This window comes from Leguminivora glycinivorella, chromosome 1 (assembly GCF_023078275.1).
Source record: "Leguminivora glycinivorella isolate SPB_JAAS2020 chromosome 1, LegGlyc_1.1, whole genome shotgun sequence".
Lineage (NCBI taxonomy): Eukaryota > Metazoa > Arthropoda > Insecta > Lepidoptera > Tortricidae > Leguminivora > Leguminivora glycinivorella.
In genome coordinates this window covers 5056257-5079532 of record NC_062971.1, presented here as the reverse complement: position 1 = coordinate 5079532, position 23276 = coordinate 5056257, and the positions used below count along the sequence as shown (strand labels likewise).

The window sequence follows — 23276 nt, the reverse complement described above, 5'->3', positions numbered from 1 at the left end:
TACTTCATACTCTTACAATGAATCCCTTATTTGTCTATTAATTTCCTTGGTGTAGGTGTAGGGAAATTTGATTGAAGACAGCAGAAACAATAATTCGTTCGGCTCGTCTGCCATTTTTTGCTATAGGGATTTTTAAAACACTAACTTTCCTTAAATTCTCAAGGCTGATTTTTATATAATGTGTTATGTGTTAACGAACTCTACATTATCCCAAAGTTTCATCCTTGAGGTAAATTGTGGTGTAGGCGAGAGGCTGGCAACCTGTCACTGCAATGTCACAGTTTCGTTTTCTTTCAACCCCTTATTTGCCAAGAGTGGCACTGAAGCTTTAGTAGTTTCATGTGCTCTGCCTACCCCTTTATGGGATACAGGCGTGATTGTATGTTATGTATGTTATGTTCATCCTTGAGAAAATGAGGAAGGTCTAGCGGCTCTGGGTCTGGGCCCTTAGTCCATTTGTTGTAAATAAATGATTTTATTTGTTTAATATACTATGTTTTGTGAATATTATCAATCTGACCTAGAGGTCAAGAAATTCACGCGTTATCATTATCATATTATATACTAGTGCCATCATTGCTCTTTAGGTTATTTATTGGACTATAATTATCCCATTCTTCAATCCATAAGACTAAACTGCCGACGTAGCCGAATGGCAATCGTCGACGTCAGACGCCGACAGAGATTATGCAGTCTGGCTCTGTCACGCCAATACACAAGAGCGATAGAGATAGATAGCTACCCAAGTAACATTTTAGTGCTATAATTTTGGTTTTCGACGCCAAAAGCTACTATAGATGTCGTATAAAGGTTTTCGGCGTGACCGCTTGTCGTATAAAAGCCTCCAGTAACACCTTTTAGCTCTATAAGCTTATACCGCTAAAAGGTGTTATTAGGAAGTGATGTAAACGTTTATATCACCATTTTATAGAGCCGCTATAGGCCTGGTCTATAACAGGATCAAATATGACTACTATAAGTACTATATAACAATATTATTATATAATGGTGTTAGAAATCACTGTTATGCAATCAATTTGCGCTATTTAGGTTCCCGACAAGCCGCTATAGTTGTTGCGTTATACAGCTAAAAGGTGTTATTAGGAAGTGATGTAAACGTTTATATCACCATTTTATACAGCCGCTATAGGCCTGGTCTATAACAGGATCAAATAACCTACTAAAGAACAATATTATTGTATAATAGTGTTAGGAATCACTGTTATGCTATCAATTTGCGCTATTAAGGTTCCCAACAAGCCGCTTATAGTATTTTTAGTAGTCGTATTTTAACAGAAATTAAAACCTAACTATACCACTATTTTGGGATATAGTGGCTTTGGAAAACACTGCTACAGTATTTAACACTATAGTAGTGATATGAATACCATTATAGAGCTATTTTGCTGTATAATGAAGTTTTCAGGATACGTTTATACAGCTTTGAAAAGCGTTAATAGTCGTTTTCTAATGCCTTTTATATCTCATCGCCGTATACGTCACAATTACTCTTTTATATCACAGAACTGTGGAATAATGGTTTCGGTATCTCTTTTAAAACACAATAGCGTTATAGCTGAGTTTACTATATGTTTTATAAAAAAAAACTGTTTAGAAGATCTTTCTATAGTAAAACATTGAAAACAAGTATTGTTTTCTATATATAAAGAACTTATAAGTTAAACTGGATCATAGTTAAAGTCTCATGCAACCCTAATTGAATCCACAATGGCGGGCTTATGGCAGTGAATGCGTATGATAAGTGACATAGTCGAACTATAAAAGCGTATGTTTTACTTCTTGGATTCATAGTAGAAACTATGGTGCCAATAATTTTATTGTATTAAATTATATTTATTTATTTTATTCAAAACAGGTATAAATCGAGGGCGCACTTAAAAGACTCCATTAAACTAATATTCTTTTAACGGTAAAATTTCCATCGCATACATTTTTGCAGTAATGATGGAATTATACGAAATCCAAATTATTTTGATTGACACTAAACTTCACAAGTTCACACGCCACTTTTCATAAAGTTCCTCGTTTAGAACAGTTTTTGTTAAATATTACACACATAAAATTTTAGAAATTTCATTCATTCGCATTAAAAGGGACGGCAACTGCTATTACAGAACAAAAAACCTGTATAACGGAATCTCAAATGCTACTATAGCATAAATTGATACTATAATAGCGTTACTGTGTCCTCTATGTCAACAAATTAGCACAATAGTCATCATCACATCACCATTATAGACCTTAAACGTCACGGATGATACTGCTATAGCCCTATTATATCACTAAATGGCTGCATAATTGCGCCAAATCGGCTCTACAGTACCAATATAGACTATTTATAGGACTATTTAATGTGATTTAATTTGGTGCTCTCGACCACTATAGGACCAGAAATTGTTACTTGGGTACGAATGAGATATTATCGTGAGCGTTTGTGCATTCGGCTACGCACACTGTAAATACTATTTACTTTCTGTGCCTAAGTCCAAAAGCTACGTCCTCCGCTCCGACGAAAGGCTAAAAACGTACCTAATTTAAAGATGGAGGCTGATTGTGATCATGGTCACTTCAAAATGCTCCTCAAGGTACTCACTCCTACACAATTTTCATGATGTTGAGTTATCTCTGCAGCTAAGTATTCATACTTTTTGCAATATTAGATAACTAATGCCTAAATATATTGAGATACAATGAGGAGGCTCACTGACATTTTATCCCGCTAGGCAGCGCCTGTGGAGTCTAGGCATGTCACTGACATTTATATGTGAAAGAGAGAAAAAAATATCATCTTCTTGCTCTCACGTATGAAATTCTTTATCTGTGCAATGGTCTAATAAGGTGGCGCCATCTGTCATAACCTTTGAGTGTGCCTTCTCATTGGCCTATTCGAATTAAGCATTCGTTGCGGTTATTTTTTTTTAAGATAATGTTATTTTAATACGGTAAATAACACAATGGAGTAACAAATAAATTTTGTATACCTCGTTTGGACTAACAAATAATTTTTTTATACTGGACTAACAATGTTCCTCCGTCCCCATTTCACCTTATATTAGGACCACCAGACAATCGGCAATGCGGCATCGCTTCACGGTTAGTATTCAAAAATACGCACTAAGCGTTTCGCTTCAACATTTATTTTGCGAACCGCCAAGGAGTGGAATGCCCTGCCTGAGTCTGTGTTCCCACATGAGTACAATCCAGGTCTCTTTAAAGCAAGAGTAAATAGGTATCTCATAGGTAAGCGTGATCCACCGTAGACCGCATCATCACTTACCATCAGGTGTGATCGTGGTCAAACGTCTGCCTATTCATACTAAAAAAAAAAAAAAAAACAAATAAATTTTGTATACCAAGTTTGTATACCTCGGAAGTACACTGTCGTGTCAGGGAGGTGCAGACGAGGACATCGAGAGCAGAATTAGGAAGGCAAAAGCTGCATTTGCTCAACTCAAGCCTGTCTGGGATTCAAACGTGCTTACTCGCCGCGTAAAAATCTCCCTCTTCGAATCCATTGTCAAGTCCGTGCTGCTCTTCGACTGTGAGACATGGAGAGTGACAAAGGGGCTAACGCACAAACTACAGGTGTTTGTCAATAAGTCCCTACGGTCGATCCTCCGTATCTTCTGGCCGAAGACTATAAGAAATGAGGATTTGTGGAGTGTATGCCGACAACCTCCGATTGCACAGGAAGTGGCTCAGCGGAAATGGAGATGGGTCGGTCATACCCTTCGAAGAGGAGCTACCAACAGCGCCAGTATCGCGTTTGAGTGGCGGCCTCAAGGAGGAAAGCGAGCCCGCAAACGCCCCGTACACACCTGGAGGCGGAGCGTAGAAGAACGAGTTGCGGGAGTTCGGACTGAGTTGGAACGAGGCCAAGGCGGTGGCTCAAGATAGAAAGGCGTGGAAGGATCTTGTGGAGGCCCTATGCACCTATGGGGTGTCCTAGGACGATCAACAACAACAACAACTAACAAATAAATTAGCCAATGAAAGATAAAAACATTAAATTGAATTAAAAACTAGTCTCAAAAAAAAATTATATTTACTATGTATTAAACTAAAACTAAATATAGCCTAAATAAAAATCCCCTAAATTAAAACTAAAATAAAAATTCCTCCTTCGGCAAAGTTCCGTAGATGCTGACAGCATTACCTCGCTGAATGGCAATACTTATGCGCTGAGCGAGGAAGCTGCCAGCTCTATGATCCTCAGGTGCATCGATAATTTTTTAGACAGTGTTCCAAAAAGCTTTTCATAACAGATAAAAATAAAAAATGGTTTAAAATTGGTTTTGATACGAAATTTACGATTCTTAAGTATACATTGTGTTGTGTACCTACTTGAGATTTGATTGAAATAAATGATATATAAAAATTAATGTTTAATATTTATAAAATAAGACATCCATGCACTAATTTACCTTTTTTTTTAGCCTATAGTTGTGTCCCACGGCTGGGCAAAGGCCTCCCCTTTCTTCCGCCACCCATCACGATTTGCCGCATGCTCCGGCCAGTCGCCGCAAAATGCGTCGAGGTCATCCCGCCATCTTTTCCTTGGCCTACCTCTGCCCCGGCTAATCGGTGGTGTCCAGTCGGTAGCCAATTTGGCCCACCGATCCGGATGCATTCGGCAGACATGTCCTGTCCATTCCCACTTCTACAATGCCAGTTTTGGAGCGCAGTTCGGTGTTCCTAACCCGATCGGTTCGGCGGACTCCGAGTATGCTGCGCTCCATTGCTCGCTGGCAAATCTTGAGTCGGGACTTTTGGGCTTCCGTCAATGACCAAGTTTGGGCGCCGTATGTTAGGATAGGCAGGATACACATGTCGACAAGTTTGCGCTTTAGTGTCAGTGGAAGGTTGCCCTTCATTAGCGTCTTCATAGACCAGAAGCTCTTCCAGCAGGGTTAGCACATGATGGCCGCGAGAGTATGTCGCCGCGAGATAGACTACCCGTCCTTATGTCATTAATACAGTTAGAAGAAGACGTGTGATCTATCTCGCGGCGACATACTCTCGCGGCCATCATGTGCTAGGCCTGATGGCGTTCTCGATGCGTCGATCGATTTCTAAGTTTAATTAAAAATATAATAAGCAAAGAAATAATGTACCTACAGCTGAATTGATTATTGGTATTAGTAGGTACCTAGTGAAGCTACTTACTGTTATATCGCCATATTATGTAAAAAACATACAATTTACATACACAAATCGATGAACTTGACGGATATTTGGTTAAAAACATACACACAATAACAGTGTTATACTTTGTTATCGGACGTTTCTTCCCACTGGGAATCCCATATACCTACTTACTTGCATTTAACAGATAAAGCTTATACATTTCTGCCCTAATATTAATAACATCTTATGTGACCTTCTACATACTTAATTATATTCTATGTGCTACTATTTGTTTGCAGGTGCTACTGCCTGCACCTGGAAGGTAAGACGACGATCTTTAGTTAGTTAGTAGTTTTCTTTTCCTTTTTTTTATCAATTATGTAACTACATAGGTAAGTAAGTAGCTACGAAATAGTAATTTAGATAATCGACGTTTAGGAGACGTCAAAAAAGGCGAGTAGTGTGTGTAACAATTTGAGCTGAAGCAGAATTTTGTTATTAAAGACGACACCAGTATTTTTTGCTGCTTACTACAATAGACATTTATTTTACTACCATGCACTTACTTTTAAAAATAGTTATCTTTTTTTTTTTTAATTTATTTACTCAAAAAAGGTTACACAGTATTATTCTAATTATAGTATTTTCGCCAAACTGTATGACAGTTTGTTGGCGAATGCAAGCACTCACTATTACTTATTTCCTTATCGTCTACTGTGTAAGGTAGGTAGTAACAGCAACACACTTGTCCGACAGGCCCCGTAGCCGAATGGCATTTCTCCGACGCCAAACGAAAGCGATACGCCGCTGGCTCTGTCGCGCCATGCTGATTCATACTTAATCTAATTAAACTACATTACTTAGGTACTAATTCTAATGTCTAATTGATACATTTACGCTAACCTGTTTTCTGATAATTATCTAATAAAAACTTTTTTATCTTATTTTTGAAGGACACTAGGCTATTACAATCGTTATGACATGGAATAACAATAAATATTCTAGGTATTAAATAGTATCTAGTCCTCTTACCGTAATAGTTACTAGCCTGCGGTTCCATAAAGGTTTTCTTCGCTACCGGTAAGGATCTAGAATAGCTACGGGGCCAGCTGGTGGCCATTATCTAACTACAAAAACAAGTTTTGAAGGTGGTCGGAGAACTGTGAAACCATTGCACAATTTTGATGCTGATTCATACTTAATCTAATTAAACTACATTACTTAGGTACTAATTCTAATGTCTAATTGATACATTTACGCTAACCCGTTTTCTGATAATTATCTAATAAAAACTTTTTTATCTTATATTTGAAGGACACTAGGCTATTACAATCGTTATGACATGGAATAACATTAAATATTCTAGGTATTAAATAGTATCTAGTCCTCTTACCGTAATAGTTACTAGCCTGCGGTTCCATAAAGGTTTTCCTCGCTACCGGTAAGGATCTAGAATAGCTTTCTACGTAACTTATTACCGTTTTACTAGATATTGACACAAGTAGTAGCTAGGGTATGGGGGCGGGAAACATGAAAATAAATAAAAAAGTCTGTGGACCATATCATTTTCTTTTCTGTTTCGGTGATTGTGTCAATTTAATAATTTGTGAAGTTGGTAGCAATTTCATGTGTTAAAGAGTGGTCTTTAAACGCAGTAGTACGTTTTTAAGTGTCAAAAAACACTGCGTGTATGCACAAATGCGTTTTTGAGGAATATACTTTAGACTTGTTCTGACATCTAACGCACACTTGCACCAACCACTTAACTCTGGGTTTTAGTAGTGGGCTGTCATCGGTCAAATTACATATAAAATGGTGGATTAACGCTCGGGTTAACTCTCCATTTTCGTTGGTGCAAGTGGCCCTAAGAAGTACTAGGCTTTAAAGATTAAAGACGAGTGCACGACCCTGCAAAAGACAAATAAAAGTACGGGAAGTAGAAAAAACAATTTATATATTGAGTTATGTATTGAGATTTGCAGCAGCAGTATATACCTACGTATATGTTTTATTCACATTTTTATGTTAAAGTGTAAAAAATATTTTTAATAAATACTACACGGTTTGACTTGACAGTTGTGTGTCTCCAGTCAATATTCGGTACTGTGCCACAAGTTATCGATTAATTTAATTGCCTTACTGAACAGCTTTTCACCATTTCGATAAGAAGTTAATTAACTCCGACTATAATTTACCAAAGGGTTTATCGTGAAGATAAATTTGGTCTTTGAATTCAGGAGTAAGCAAAAATTAATGTCGTATTTTTTTGTTGTTAGACAAATCAAATTATTTGATTAAATATTTTTTGATTTCTTGTTTTTCACAGTCACACTACTATAGATACATTATAAAGTGAAATAAATACCATACACAAAAGAAAAAAAAAAGACCGAGCCCACTGGTGGCCTAGCCAGGGATCGAACCCGGGTCTTCAGCTTAAGCGGCTAACATCTTAACGACTAGAGCGGCGGGCAAGTTACAATTTTTTAAATTTTGTGTTAAGTTCTTGACCACAGGCACCACAGCTATTCAATATTGTAAAATTTTGTAACCACTGCAGCAATTGAATCGCTAAACTGCTTACGTAAATTCTCCGCTGCGCTATTCGTTGGACATGTTTTGACGCCCTAAACCGCGATAACGCGGCGTCGCGGCAGTGTGTAAGTCTGGTGCTCACTTTATTATCAACCATGCAGATAAGGTCGTTAATTATAAATAACTTGTTTGCAAGTAATTTATTTGTTGTTAACTCCCCAATATAAGCATGGTAGGGGTGTCACGTACGCCAGTCAGCCGTGGAGTAAGCTGCTAAAATGTTCAAGAGGGTTTTCCTTTTCGCTGGACTATGTGTGCTCCTGAATGAGGCTCTGCCTCCCGTGGTGACGATCGGTTGGCAGGGTCCGGCGAGGACGCCTATAACGATAACGCGGCTGGGTATCAACATAGCGTCGTGGCTGACGCCGTGCGACGTGTCGAACGCGCCTCGGGAGTTCAGGTTCAGCACGGAAGAGGAGTGCGTGAACCGCTGCCCGGGCTACTGCTCGAGCATCATGAACTGCAACGCCACGTGCGTGCTGGGCACGCGCTGCGTCTGCGCAGCCTCCGCCTACTGCTTCATCAACAGGAACAAGACCAATCCCGACGGCTCCTACGTCTTTGACGATTGCTACAACTTTGACGCTTAACGAGTCTTACGAGGATTTCGATTTTTTTAAATGTTCTTGTTTGATTATAAATTTAATAATTAAACGTGCGGAATGTTAAACTACTACTTTTGTTGAATAGATAAAAGTTGGATAAAGTTGAAATGTACTATGTAAAATAGTGCAATAATTACACACACAAATAAATTGTACCTAATAAATAATTAGATTCAAATGTACTAACATGTACCTACTTAAATTATTTAACGTTCTTAAATGTTATTCGTAACTAACTTGTGTCGATTTATCGCCACTTGTTTCGAACTTATATCGTAATGTCCTATTGAAAGATTGTAAAACCAAAAATCTTGTACATTTGTCATGGCATTGCTTATTATTCAAGTATCATGTTTAGAGTGGTGATTACTTTTGGTCAATGAAAATATTTCAAGTAATTTTGTATTTTTCTGTAAGACTAGGGGGATGAAATAAGGACAAATTTTATTTGACTGTTGCGCATTTATTAGGTATTTACGTAGTAGGTAAGTATTTAACATATATTAATAGGCATTTCCATGTACTAGGAATGAGTGAAAAATAAGTACGGTATCCAAGTAGATGTTAACAAATAATGAGCTGCCTATTCATTAAAATACTGTTAATCAATATTAGATCTCTTATTGACAAATGTAACATTAATAGAAACTTACGTACGTCTGGTAAAAGTGGCTTCCGATTCTGAGTTGCACTTTCAACTGTCCCTGTACTCTGAATTAATTTATTGTATTGACTGCTCTTGGGTCATAACAATACCCTAACGGGTTTCCCCAAACCTATCGACGTGGAATCTGCTCTAGCCGAATAAAAATCGCTCGTTAACTAGTATATATGAAGACGCTTACGCGTCGCCGTCGCGTGCGCATGTTCAGGGGCTGACAACACCCAATTGCGCAAAATTGATGTTACTTGCGCAGTTTTTTAATTTAAGACAAACTATTAGTTTTAGTAAGGCAAGTAAATTAAATGATAATATTTCAACGAACACAGCCGTACTCGATACACGATTTAATGAAATCGGCTCGATAGAAAAAAAATGCAAAGATTTTTTTCGAGTTCATCATTAAACGGTTCTATGTCGGTCAATTATTCACTTAGTTATCTTTCATTAAAATTACAATCACATGTCTAAAACACTAACGAAACATATTGCGCAAATAATGTATCTTTCTATTTTATTTTAATATTTTTCCGTACTTTTCGTACCTAGCCGCCCTCTTTTAATGGCATCGCGCTCTCACTTACTCCCATACGAATAGACAGTGTACGCTAGCGTCAAGGCCATTGGGTGTTGTCAGCGTTTTCATACTAACGAGCGATTTTTTGTTAGCGAAAGTCGATATGTTTTTGGAGACCCGAAATCACCATAAGCCACTTCACGCAGCAGGGCTGGTATTACTGGTGTCAGTGAGTGGTTTCTTGCGCCAGCTGGGGAACCGGCGCATACTGTCGCGCATGCTCGCGCGCAAGATCGACGCGCGCTCGGCGGCCCAGCGGCGGTTCTTGGACGGCGCGGCGCCCAGAAGCATGCAGCCGATGAAGATTGTCAGGATCGGCAGCCACAGGAATATGGCGTTATCTGCAACAAAATTACAAATTAATGTTTGTACATTTCTTACTATAGCGCACTTTGTAAGCCAATGAGGAAGTACAAACAAATGAGGATTCACTAATGCTACAGTTGCTAGATCTGAACGCACATTAAAAATAAAGAGCTAAGTTCTTACTCTCTTTTTCACTGAACTTAATATTCCAATGACTCTATGTACGATTGAAACAAACAAAGGTTAATATGCTGCCAAAACATGTTCTTTAAGAGTCCTCTTCATGGTTTTTCAATTGGACACTTACAGAATAAATGCGGTGAATTTATATAAGTAATTTAAAAAATGCATTTTTGAGCAACGTTTCGGATTGCCGTTAATTTTTGTTGCAAGTAGGATGAGAGAAACAAATAAAAAAAGTAGCCATAGGCCAAAGTCTAATAGACATTCATGGTGTTTGAACAGTCCCTAAACCAGATCGATATAAACACTGTATGATAGATAATTTGACATCAAAGTCAGAGTTAGCGTAAGCGCCATGCCAGGTTCTCTAAATGGCCGCCATACATAGATCCTACACTTTATTTTTTACAAATAACAGTGGCTAGACTAGGTCCAGATATTCTGCTATGTGGATCATGTGTTAGTTGAAGTTCGCACCGTAAAATTTTTTTTCGCAATCGTATCGTACGCAATCTGTGAATTTTGTAGTAGCATTTGTTCGAAATCGTAATTGGTACTCGGGAGGATTAAGTCTATACTGTCTAAACCATATGCTTTACGTCGAGTTTCTAGGACAAAATGCGTATTATGTGACTTACGAAGCCTATGTCTTGTTATAAGAAAAAAATATAATAGCAAATAAATACGGCTACTCAAAGTTGTCTTTATACTTAACGATACAGTCTTTAGTAGTAATTCTTACAGTATCTAGGAGTCGGTTCAGGTCCAGGCCAGCTGAGTGCCGCCAGTCGAGAGATCTCTCCATCCCTGCCTTGGAGCTTGGCTACCACGGTCCAGGGCTGCAGATTCTCAGGAGTCGACGCTACGCGCATCCTGCAGATACCTCTTGAAGAACTGCTCTCGTCCTGGTAATAGGGTGACTTTACGTGGTCGATTGATGAGAAACCTGTGGACATTACGTCATGGAATTTATGGTCCAAAACCCATGGATAATCTATGTATAGAAATTGGCTTCAACAAAACAAAATAAAAGAGGGCGGCTATCTTTCAATTCCTTTTAAGTTTTTCCAAATGAAGTGTGTCCTATTTCAAAACTTTATTGTGACTTTTGCCAGTGAAGTACGGTAGGCGCGATTATATATGACTTATTATAGTGACTTCGTAGCGGAGAGTTAAAAATGTTTAACCCCTCGTTCGTTTGCATAGACACGGATCCATGCGCGGGACTTTAAATCTATTGTTTTAAAAATCATGGTTACTTTTTCAATAATCGATAGGCCGTACGTATATGAGGAGTAAACGCTCGCTAAACGTATTATAGCAAAATTATGCAACAAAATTATTAACAACAGTGAACTCACCAAATCCGTCAAAGCGAACGAAACGGCAATATTCCAATTCCCGGTTCCACGCGACTTGGCCTTCGATTACCACAGAGTCGTACTGGATCTTGCTCGATACTCTCATCTCTTCTGCAAATTCGGTAAAACAACGATAAGTTACTAATTAAGATACAAAGCGACAAGGAAAATATTTTACAATAATAAATTATAGAACAGCAGCTAATATCTAATTTCAGAAGTAGACGTGTTTCTAGTGATCATCAACGTATTTATACCATTATGTATTACCTACCTACTTACTTCGTGAAAACGAGCATTACAAGTGACACAAATTGCGCCAGATATAGTGCTTGTATAAGATTTTTTCTCCTAGTTGCGTTTGGCCAGCATAGTCATACCTACACGACGCAATTTGCGCTCCATTTTCTTGTCCGTAACAATTAACGAATTAGGGTGGAATCACATCCAGCCGCATTTTGTTTACGCATCAGCACGCTGAAAAAATGCATAAGCATGTTCATTCTAACGAGTGATTAACAGACATAAAATGCGGCTCGATGTGGACAGATGTGACTTCAAGTTCTAGTTTCTTAAGTTTCTACCTTTGATATCCACGTAGATGGTTTGGTTCTGCTCCTGCCTGTCGATGCTGGCGTGGCATGACCATTCACCGGCGTCGCTGTGCAGTAAGCTTTGGAAGCGCACGCCGCACTCGCCGGCGTCCAAACCGGCTCCCACGTACTCCATGGTTGGTGATGACATTTCTGGAAACATGAGGTAAATACTAATAATAAAGCTAGGATAAGAAGCGTTGGGTGAAGCTTTGCAATGGGTTGTCTATTGTTTGCCCGACAGTCATTTAACATAATATTCATTTGCCCGAATCTAACTTGCCTGAATTTCATTTGCCCGAATGATTTGTTTACCATAAAAATCATATGACATACTCGTTGTTTATCCGAATATTACCTTCCATAATCATAAAATGCCATACTATTTGTTAGCCATATTATTAAGTGCAATAATATGGTTTCATAGAATATTCAAACGCCATAAGCAATTATTGCCATATTAATTGTTGCCCATATTATTACCTAACCTAACCTACTTTCTGATAGCAGTTTCATTTTCCAGGGGTCACAGTTCTAACCTAACCTAACCTACTTTTCCAGCAGTTTCATTCTCCAGGGGGTAACAGTTCTAACCTAACCTAACCTACTTTCTGATAGCAGTTTCATTTTCCAGGGAGTCGCAGTTCTAACCTAACCTAACCTACTGTCTGATAGTATTTTCATTTTCCGGGGGGTCACAGTTCTAACCTAACCTACTTTTCAAAGCAGTTTCCTTTTCCAGAGGTTCACAGTTCTAACCTAACTTAACCTACTTTCTGATAGCAGTTTCATTTTCCAGGGGGTCACAGTTCTAACCTAACCTAACCTACTTTCTGATAGCAGTTTCATTCTCTAGTCCTTCTAGTACCTATTATAGTAGTTTTCGATTCTGCCAAAGCACATTATGGAAATTGACTTTTCTGGACGCTAATTTGTATGACAAATGATGGTATGGAATGTGGTAATTACGGATTTCGATGATTCTGACAAATGACATTATGGAAACTGACTTTATGGGAAACAAAGTTTCTGGCACTAGATTAATATAGTAAACAATGATTATGGCATAAGATGTTATGAGAAACAATATTATGATTGTTGAATAGGATGGCAAATAAAATTATGGCAAATGAAATTCTGGCAAATGGGGGTATCCCAGGTAAACTACTAAGAATCTATGAATTTTGCTATCTTGAAGTTCCCTTCGTATTTCTTCATACGGCTACATGTATTCACATTATGAAGAGGGGGAAAATTTATGACCATAAGCTCTCTCTCTTCCAAGCTATGAATCCCACATGTTGCTGGGTTCAGCTTTCCGTGTCATCCGCTTCCACTTCGCCCTATCCTTCACGTCGTCTTCGGACACTTTGCACTCATCCATATCTTTTAGCACTACCCTCTATCTTGTTTTTGGTTTCCCTCTGCCTCTCTTACCAGGGACGCGAAACGCCGCAGAAATGCAGTCTGGCTCTATCGCACTAATACGCAAGAGCGATAGAGATAGATTAGACTAACTACCATTCGGCTAAAAATGGATGAAAAATGATGAAAATAAAATGATTGAATGTTACCAGGGCCGACATTGAAGACGGTTCCGTTGGGCGCCCTGAAGTAGCAGTAGCGGAGCGGCGCCCGCGCCGCGCACGCCAGCGTCACCGGCTCCCGCTCCTCGACCGACAGCATGCTGGCCTGCGCCGACAGCACGGGCACTGAAACCACGCACAATTTTATTAATAAGTACTTCTTTACCCTCAACTTTTGGTTGCGTTGCTCGGTGGACACAACGACACAGGGAAACTTGCTCATGTATTCCCAAAAGGGATAGGCAGAGTACATGAATCTGCTCATTTGCTCCAGTTTCAGTTCCACATGACATTGTGATATTGCAGTCACAGATGACCTACAATTCATCGCCCACATCCCACATCAAACGAGAAACTTAGGTCAAGCGGGCGAAATGCGAAAAGGACGCACTGATGCGATAAACTATGTCGCGCTACCATGCTTGCCGGCCAAAATTAGCTAAAAATCTTCATTAGATGTAACAATCACACATGTAAAGGTACCTAAAGGTAAGCAACGGTCCTACCAGTTATTTTTGATTGTTAAACCTTATAATTTAACGCACCTGTCATCACAGACTCAGCAATGACAGAATCCTTCAGTGCCCACGGGCAAAGCACAGTAAGGAATCCGTAATAGTTCTCCTCTTCGGACTCCAGGTCACAGCGCCACGGGCCCAGGTCTGAGGTGACAGGTTCCGTGATCTGGAGACTGCAGGTGTAGTAGTACTCGGACTCGGTGCTGGAAAATTAATGTAACCGAATTTTGACACGAAGCTTAACACACTTGAGAGTCGAGACATGGGGGACTATGGTGACTACGAGGTCCTATTTCAGATATTTTGGGCTCAAGATTATAATATATAGTCTGTGTTTTCGGTTGTTTCCTATTTTATTTTTCGTCTGATGGCTTAATCCGCGTAATCTTTGCCTTTTATGTAGGTATAAATATATTCACTAGGAAGACGCGTCAATCTACTTGGATCCGGGAAACAACCCTTGATATTCCAAACTAGGTATCAACATTCTACTATGGAATTATTTGACCCCTTACATGGCATGGAACCCTCTCAGTTTGATAAGAATGTTCAAATGTTGGAAGACTATTTTATAGAAACAGTACCTGGTTTGGTTGACGTGGAAGACGTAGGGTCCTTCACTGACGCCTGGGTTAGCCACGAGAACCTCTGCAGCTGCAGGGCCACGGAATAAACAGCCTGTTATCTGCTGCGAAGTTTTTACTGAACACGTCAGCTCCACTGTTGGTTTGTTCACTGACACGTGAGACGAGACTTCTGGCTTTGTATCTGAAAAAGAAATGTGGATGTGGTTTTGATATGACTAGGATTTATCAGGTTATATGGTTCAGATAAATATTATTTTACAAGCATAGCATCTTTATTATCACGCGTTCCTAAAATGTAATTCATAGTTCTCTTTCTGTGTATACTTATAGCTTGAAATAATGTTGCAGCGCTTTAAAACCACAACAAAACCATAAAGGAGAAGCACTAACCTGCCGCCGTCACGCTCACAAGCAGCGAGTATCTCTCCGTCACGATCCGTCCTGGCATGCCAACCAACAAGGTCCAGCCACCCTCATGCTGATCCTTCAACACGCGGTTCAAGGTCAGCTGACACCTCCCGAAGCGGTCGAACACCACGTTGCCATCCGGGCTCATCACCTTGCAGTACACTGCTTCTTCGGGTCCAATTGTTTCGTTCACGGAGCTGTGTTCCACCAAGGTGATGTGTGAAGTGTCCAGGTTTTCTCTAGCTGAAAAATATTAAGTTATTAGGTTGCGTCTAGGAAAGAAACCGGTCGATGGGCGGCCACCTTATGAGATTCTTTTTCAACTGCTATTAAGTTGCTTGAAAGTTGACTTCCACAGTTAATGCTTGCATTTAAAAGCAATATAATAAAGAATACGAAAAGTGAATCCTATTGCTCTTCATGGATATTTATTTTCTGTTCTACCTTATGCTTTAATTAATAAAAATATTTACCATTAACATGCACCAGCACAGGGGCTTTATAGACAATCGTTTTTCCATGAACGATATTCCAGATGCCAGCATGGTTGGCATCGACCGAGGGCACCACAAACCCACAGGTTTCCTTGTGGTTCTCGTCCACAATAACCGAGGCAAGCTCTTCGTCATTGGGGTCCGTTAGCCTGCACGTGTCGTAGAGTTCAGTGGGATTAGATAAACGGACGTGGATGGAGTTGCCTTCTGTGATGGTTATTTCATTAATTACAGCTTCCACAGGCTCTGAAATGAAATATTTATATCAAGTATATTTCAGTTGAATTAAGGGGCTATTCGTGTTCTCCTTTTCTACGAGTAATGTCTTTTAAAATGAAGCATGCCAAGGGACGTAAATTTTCGCCAACCAGAGCGATGAAGCCGAGTTCGCCCGAATAAATGCTTATACTTAGTCACCAGGCCAACACACGGCTGAAGGTCGATCAAAGTGCTTTATATTAATCATTTTTGTGCAATAAAAGCCTAAATCAAAAATGCTAGTAGTAATCTAAGTAGACGACAATCAATATTAAGATTTTCCTATCTTATCACCAGTACGTGAGCTGATACACGTAAAATTAGTGTCATTTTAATCAGATATACCTTCGACGTAAATAATGAATGGCAGGCGCTTCTCAATAGCCACGGAACTTCTCACTTCCCGGGAAATAAGAGTCCAATTTCCGATGAGATCCTCAGAGACATCGATGGTAACGCCGCAATTGACATTAGATGTTGTCACCACTTCCACTCCAGGAATATGAAAGCCCTCCATGATAGTGTACTGGAGTCCTTCTGGAGTTCTGATGTGGCAACTTTCGAAGGAGGTGAAGATATCGGAAGCTATTACGACTCGGTGGCTGGCACCGATGCTGGTATCAATGAACTGTTCGTTTAGATTTTCCACTGTTCTATCTTCTTCTATGGGGTTGCTTGGATCTGTAACAGAACACAATGAATTATTTGACAATCTGTATTAGATGTGACATATAATTATATTCGAACCAGCAGCAACAACTGTCCATATCATTTCATCATTACAAACGTCTACAACGTGTTTCCGGTAACACTCAAAACCTCAGACACCCCAACTGATTTTTATTTTTTTAAACTCATCTAGAGTATTCATCTTTTAATCTGATGGTTACTTTTTTTAAAATTGAATTTTTAATTTTCTGTACACCTCTACTTGACTTTTAGCTCTACACTCAATAAAATAATTGCTAACTTCCACCATAAACCATAAAACTATTTATTTGTGTACGTTACTGCAACGACATAAAGTTTAACGACATACGAGTTCAATTTGTTATGACTTATGATAAACATTAAGATTAAACTGACAAACAACGTCAAACTCGTAGCGGAAAAAATAATCGTCCAAGTAACCAGCCAGTATTAATACCCCTAAATACTGAAAAAGGTAAACAACCTCTAGCAATGCGATATACACAATGTTGTCTTACGAGTACAATATAATAGGCACGTAAAAAATAACTAATAATACAAATTTAAATAAAAATATTACCCCCATCAAGATATAGCTCAATCGATTCTACTCTCGATTCTGAACAAACTGTTTTCAGGTTTTTAGTGTTAAGTGAAACACGGTGTATATTCAGTTAAGGGTGTGTATGTTTGGACAGTACCTGACGTCAGCAAATTTTAGTTGATCGTATTTTGTTACCAAAATGTAATATTAGTCGACTTTCATAAGCACAATTGTTATAATTAAGAAAATATAGATACTAGAGAACCTTAATAACGAAATAAAACTTAAGGTCAGTGCGGGCAAGATCGGCATACTTTATTTGAAATAAAGTTTGAGTAGATAGAACTAGACAATTAAAGTAGTCTGGAGTAATCCGCATGGTCCTATGGGCTAGCAAAAATATTATATTTTACAAAGCTTTTATAATACTTTGGTGAATTAAAGTAACCTTAAGTGATAAAAATCACTTTTTTTAAGGCTCGGCGGGATGACTGTCCCCACGCGCTAAGGCAAGACCGTCTAGTGCTCGTCGCGTAATTTCATATGAGAATAAGTATCAAAATCATATTCATTGTTATAATATTCTGTAATAACAGTGAGTAATGTGATAGATATTAAAACAAATAACGTTGATATTTTCAACATATCAGCATTTTTCTATTTATAAGGCAAGACCGTCATATTGTCCCGTATATGAGGTTGATAACCTTCTTTTTTCAGGTCTAGACAAAAGAAAAGCCGAAAATTACAATCAAAATTAACCTACAAAACCCGTTTACACTCTACTTATTTCCCATAAAGCCTAAAAAAGCTGATTTACTCTTATATGCCGGTCTTTCCGACTAGGTACAATTTCGAAGTTACATATTTCAGAACATAAAACAATAAATTGAACGCGTTTTAAGTGCATTTATAGGATAGTGCATAGACAGAAAGAATGATTATTAAATTACATAATGCACAAGTATTCCGACTGCTTCTATTTTATTTTAATTTTTTGCTGAACCATGTTGAGCTCGTTTATATTGTCATGTTGACGAAATTTGTATATCCTATCCTATACTTTTAAACGAGCAATTCTTGTATATTTATTTATTTATATATACCGACGATCTCGGAAACCGCTCTAACGATTTCGCTGAAATTTGTTATGTGGGGGTTTTCGGGGGTAAAAAATCGATCTAGCGTAGCCTTAGATCCCGGAAAACGCGAATTTTCGAGTTTTCATGAGTTTTTCTTTCGCGTTTGTAAACGTAAAATATGGTCGTTAATTTCGCCGCGCGCGCATCGATTCCGCTTAGCTCAGTCGTACGAGGTCGGTCTAATGTACGCAGATAGATCGTAGGTGTCAGGGTTTCAAATCCCGGCCAGAAATTAAGTTTTTGTATTTTGTCTTTTTTTTTTTGTATTTATAAGAGTTTTTTTTAATCTTTAGACGTGATATATTAAAATAGGACCGAGCGAAGCTCGGTCGCCCAGATATTTTAACATAATATGTATAACTATATGCTTGTGTACTAACATAACTAGACATAAGATTAACTTGCAATACCCTATCAGGGTGCTTTGTGTTACAGCTGTTTACCATGGTTCGCAATAAAGTATTCTATTCTATTCTAATTACCTATGCTTAGGTAGGTATGTTCTATAAGACATTATACGGTTTTGTACTTGTAGGTACTATCAGCTGCAAAAGTGCATGGCTAATTTATCAATGAATTCATTCATAATTTCTCCATGCACTTTTGCGACTGATAGTACCTACTTTATTATGTTTGAATACATTCACGTCGCGAAGCGCTGGTAGCCTAGCGGTAAGTACGTGCGACTTTCGTTCCGGAGGTCGCGGGTTCGACCCCGGGTCGCACCAATAAGTTTTTCGGAATTTATGTGCGAAATGTCATTCGATATTTGCCAGTCGCTTTTTGGTAAAGGAAAACATCGTGAGGAAACCGGACTAATTCCAATAAGGTCTAGTTTACCCTTCTGGTTGGAAGGTCAGATAGCAATCGCTTTCGTAAAAACTAGTGCCTACGCCAAATCTTGGGATTAGTTGTCAAGCGGACCCCAGGCTCCCATGAGCCGTGGCAAATGCCGGTATAACGCAAGGAGGAATACATTCGCGTCGCGTGGTAGCGTGGACATAATTATATTGTACAAAATGCACAGGCCCCGTAGCCGAATGGCATTTCTGTGACGCGAAACGCTACCGAAACGCCACAGAAATGTAGTCTGGCTCTGTCACGCCAATACGCAAGAGCGATAGAGATAGCTACGATAGCTACGGAAGAGATATTATCGTCAGCCGTTTCGTGAGCGTTTGTGCATTCGGTTACGCACACTGATCTGTTAATGAAGGTATTCTTCATGCATGCAACTACTTAATACATTCTAGTTCATTGCCTACATATTTTGCAAATTGTTTTGTTCATCTTGACTGTACCTTGATTGTAATGTAAGATCGATATCTAATATATCTATATTCCCTCGTTAATCAAATTTAATTGTGCTATGAAGGAGTCATGATTTATTTGTAATACGCAAAGAATTTATTGATAACGCTGATAGTAACAAGGCTATAATTAATGAATAACTACCTATCACTAGTAAATAAGTGTCTAGACATCGAAAACAATTTTGTTAAAGCTTTTATTAAAATTTTCAAGTTTTATTTTTGGACTTGGAAGTTAAATTTTACCCGTTTTCCAATTTCCGATTGTATTGAAATGTTATCTTAGAGCTGATCTGATAATGAAAATAGGAGATGGCCATGAAAACTATGTGATAGAACTGATAGAATGCAACCTAATATTATTTGGGGTGTATTTCGTGTTGGTCAATGAGTAAACGATAAACAAAAGCTTTCAACCAAAAAACTAAATACTATTTAGTGGGTATTTAATAAACGAATTGCCAGTGTCCAATCATATCAGCAGTTCAAGGTTCAATAGAGAACCTGCAAGCGACCCTGTTGAGTCATGAGTGACACGTGTGTGTCCCGACGAGCAAAGTACCCGTGGACAGGGTATGTCTAGCCAGACGGCGTGTAACTGGGGATCTTACCTTCTTGTATGATAGTAACCGTGAGCCTATTCAGTGTGCACATTGCGATGGCTGAACTTCCCAACGAGTTGCCAGTTTCCGATCATATCTGCAGTTATAGGTCCAATAGTCAGTCTGCAAGCGATCCTGTTGAGAGCCACGAACTCTGTCCCGGCAGGCAAAGATCCTGTAGACAGGTAGGTCTGACCGGCTGGCGCGGTGAACTGGGGATCTTACCTTCTTGTACGATCGTAAACGAGAGCCTGTTCTCAGTATGCACGTTACGGTTGCTGAACTTCCCAATGAGCTGCCAGTCTCCGATCATATCTGCAGTAATAGGTCCAATGGAGAGCCTGCAGGCGATCCTGTTGAGTGCCACGAACTCTGTCCCGGCAGGCAAAGATCCCGTAGACAGGTAGATCTGGCCGGCTGGTGTGGTGAACTGGCAGACGTCGACGGCTCCTGTGCCTGTCACCTCCACAGGGAGAGTACTGCCCAGGTTGACGACATGCTGAGTCGGGTTCAGTGTTGTTACGTTGTATGGTTGATCGTATGGGTTGTTTTCATCTGGGAAAATATAAGCAAGGTTGTATTTAATGGGTGTCTGGTGAAAATTACGCTACTGACCCTATCGCATCTTTACGGAAGAGTGATTTAACTGATTAAGAGAGATAACTACGATACGCTACGGCTACGGACCTGTCATGACGACACTCTTGGCTACATGCCGGTCTGTTGTAGCGTTCTGGTTCTTAATCCGTGCCTAAATAAATCGGACGCGGATATGAACCAGACAATACCTATAGACTGCCTCGTATGCACAATTGCACACCGGCACCATGCACTCTGTTTCGACAGTAATATAAGATCAATAAGCATGTCTATAAAATGCACATACCATATAAAGCCATATTAATAGGCTGACGGACTTCATTGTAGCTCCACAACGCGGAATCAAAGGTGCCGTAGACGGTCCAATTTGCCAAATGCTGTTCCGCTATCGGCCCGATAGCGATACTGCAGACAGAATCCGTGTCCTGCGCCAGCTTGACGTCGGGGTACTCTCTGTCCCGGGTCACGAACAAGTCCTCGTCATCAGGAGTCACCACATGGCAGGAGACTACTGAGCCGGAGCCGCGAACAGCAGGACTCAGGGTACCGCCAAAGCTGACCACGTGATTAAACCTAGGATTGATTGTAGTCTGCCATACAGAGCCAGGGTTTGCAGTACCTGCAATATACAAGTTACTGTAGTGACATGACAAAAAAAGAGGACTTTAACAGAGGAAAGAAAAATACTGAATTACTGACTTCTCCAAATGATTTCGGCATTTTGGCAACGTCTGTGCTCTACGTCGTTTTCCTCATAGTAACCGCATAGAGTCCATTTTCCGAGCAACGTCTCATCCATGGGCCCAACCACCACCCTGCACGAGACGTAGTGGCTACTGGAGTGTACTGTAACTCCAGCAATTACTTCTTCAACATCTACGGTCGTACCGTCTGGTTTTGTCAATATACATTTTTCAGATTTCATGATTTTTGGAAAATTTATGTCAACATCTAACCCAGTTCTCGTTCTAAATTGTAAGTCGCTCAGCCATTGTGTTTCAACCGCCTTTTTTTCTTCAGAACTTGAAGCCTCTGTAAATTGCGTACATCTATTTATTTCATAATTTTATATATTTTATTATTTGATATTGAAATTACTTATGGCATTGATATCACAATTCTATTTTTTATTCTGCATATAACGACTACGAAACAGTATAGAAGGAAGTTCATAAAATAATTGTACCTACTTGGTTTTATGATAAGGACCTCTCGTATGACGTGATTATTTTTTCATAAATGGTTTCCTCGTACACAGATCGCAGAGAGCTGGTAAGTATAGCTGGTATGTTACCAGCGGTTAATGATCTAAATTACCTAGAACAGTAAGCTTACCTGAAGACTCTTGTGACGTTACTTCAGAATTTTCCGATGAAGCACTTTTATTATCTTCTGAAGTTTCTTTCGAAATGGTGGCCTCTTCTGCTGACAGTTTAGAATTTTCTTCAGAAGTAACTGTTTCTTCAGAGTTCACAGTTTCATTAGATGCGTCATTTCCTCTTATTGTTACGTATACTTGTTCCTTTAATTCGTTCACTTCGCCATCTTCAGATATATTAGCATGCAGAGACCACAAGCCTTCGTCATTTTTAACCAAATCATTTATTCTTACTCTACATGCTGAAATCGTATTAGGAAGGTACTCATATTTCTCGGAAAGGGTATCACTTGCCAGTAGATCGATGTTGGTATTCCACGGAGTTACAAGGTAGCATTTTGATACCGTATTTGGAAATGTAACTATAGTGATTTCCACAAAATTTCCTTTCTCGAAAAGTTGGGGCTCTATATCAGATCCATTTATGCCTGAGGAAAAAAAAATGTTAGGTTTAATAATAATCTATAAACTATATCAACAACTCTTAATTATTGCTTATAAAATATCACTTATCAGGTATGACGATGTTTAAGCTCTTTTTTTTAATCAAATATACTTTTTTGTACATAATAATTGTTATTTGGTGGTTTTCTCCAAACGTGTGTAAGCAATCTTTAGTATCCCAGATATCCCAATAATTAGCGCAGCCAGGTGTTTGTTTTTGTAGGGGCTAAAATAGAAAAATTATAAAAAAAACAATATCTGGGAAACCTAGAAATACAAAATAAAAGCATATGCAATGTTTTTTTTGTTATGAAATGTTTATTTATTACCTGCCAGCAGCAGCGCCAGCAACAGGGTCCCGCACGCGCGCATGTCACCGCTCCTCACTCGCCACTGGTCCCACATCAATTAGCTATCATTAACCTTGCCGCCGATAAACACATTGTTATCCTACATCCTTGCAAGATCTGGTCTATTTTATAATCTTATCGGGCTCAGTTAAATGGCCGATAGCAGCGCGTTCTGGGGTGGCCGAGTAGCGACTGGACGGGTGCTGCGGATCTTATGTTTATCTTATTAAGTATTGAATGGTTTATCGTGATGTGACTGGCGTTGAAGTGTTTGTCTTAAATTGTAATCACACCATTATGTACAGAAGAATACATACGTACATAAATTCACGTCTG

The 23276-nt window shown here is 39.2% G+C and overlaps 2 protein-coding genes across 2 annotated transcripts; one reads left to right on the top strand and one right to left on the bottom strand.

The window, feature by feature from the left end:
* The first annotated feature begins 7909 nt into the window (after positions 1-7909).
* LOC125229416 lies at positions 7910-8508 on the top strand. The gene has a single exon (XM_048134247.1). It carries the CDS (start codon positions 7962-7964, stop codon positions 8331-8333), a length of 372 nt encoding a protein of 123 aa, XP_047990204.1. The 5' UTR covers positions 7910-7961; the 3' UTR covers positions 8334-8508.
* Positions 8509-9546: 1038 nt separating this feature from the next.
* On the bottom strand, positions 9547-23115 carry LOC125230528. Its single transcript, XM_048135713.1, has 15 exons — positions 22920-23115; positions 22104-22574; positions 21468-21800; positions 21055-21387; positions 20394-20723; positions 16226-16561; positions 15602-15868; positions 15111-15371; positions 14718-14901; positions 14161-14336; positions 13604-13741; positions 12021-12182; positions 11437-11547; positions 10818-11021; positions 9547-9927 (listed from the first exon to the last, which is right to left on the bottom strand). Exons 1-15 carry the CDS (start codon positions 22993-22995, stop codon positions 9725-9727), a joined length of 3585 nt encoding a protein of 1194 aa, XP_047991670.1. The 5' UTR covers positions 22996-23115; the 3' UTR covers positions 9547-9724.
* Positions 23116-23276: the final 161 nt, after the last annotated feature.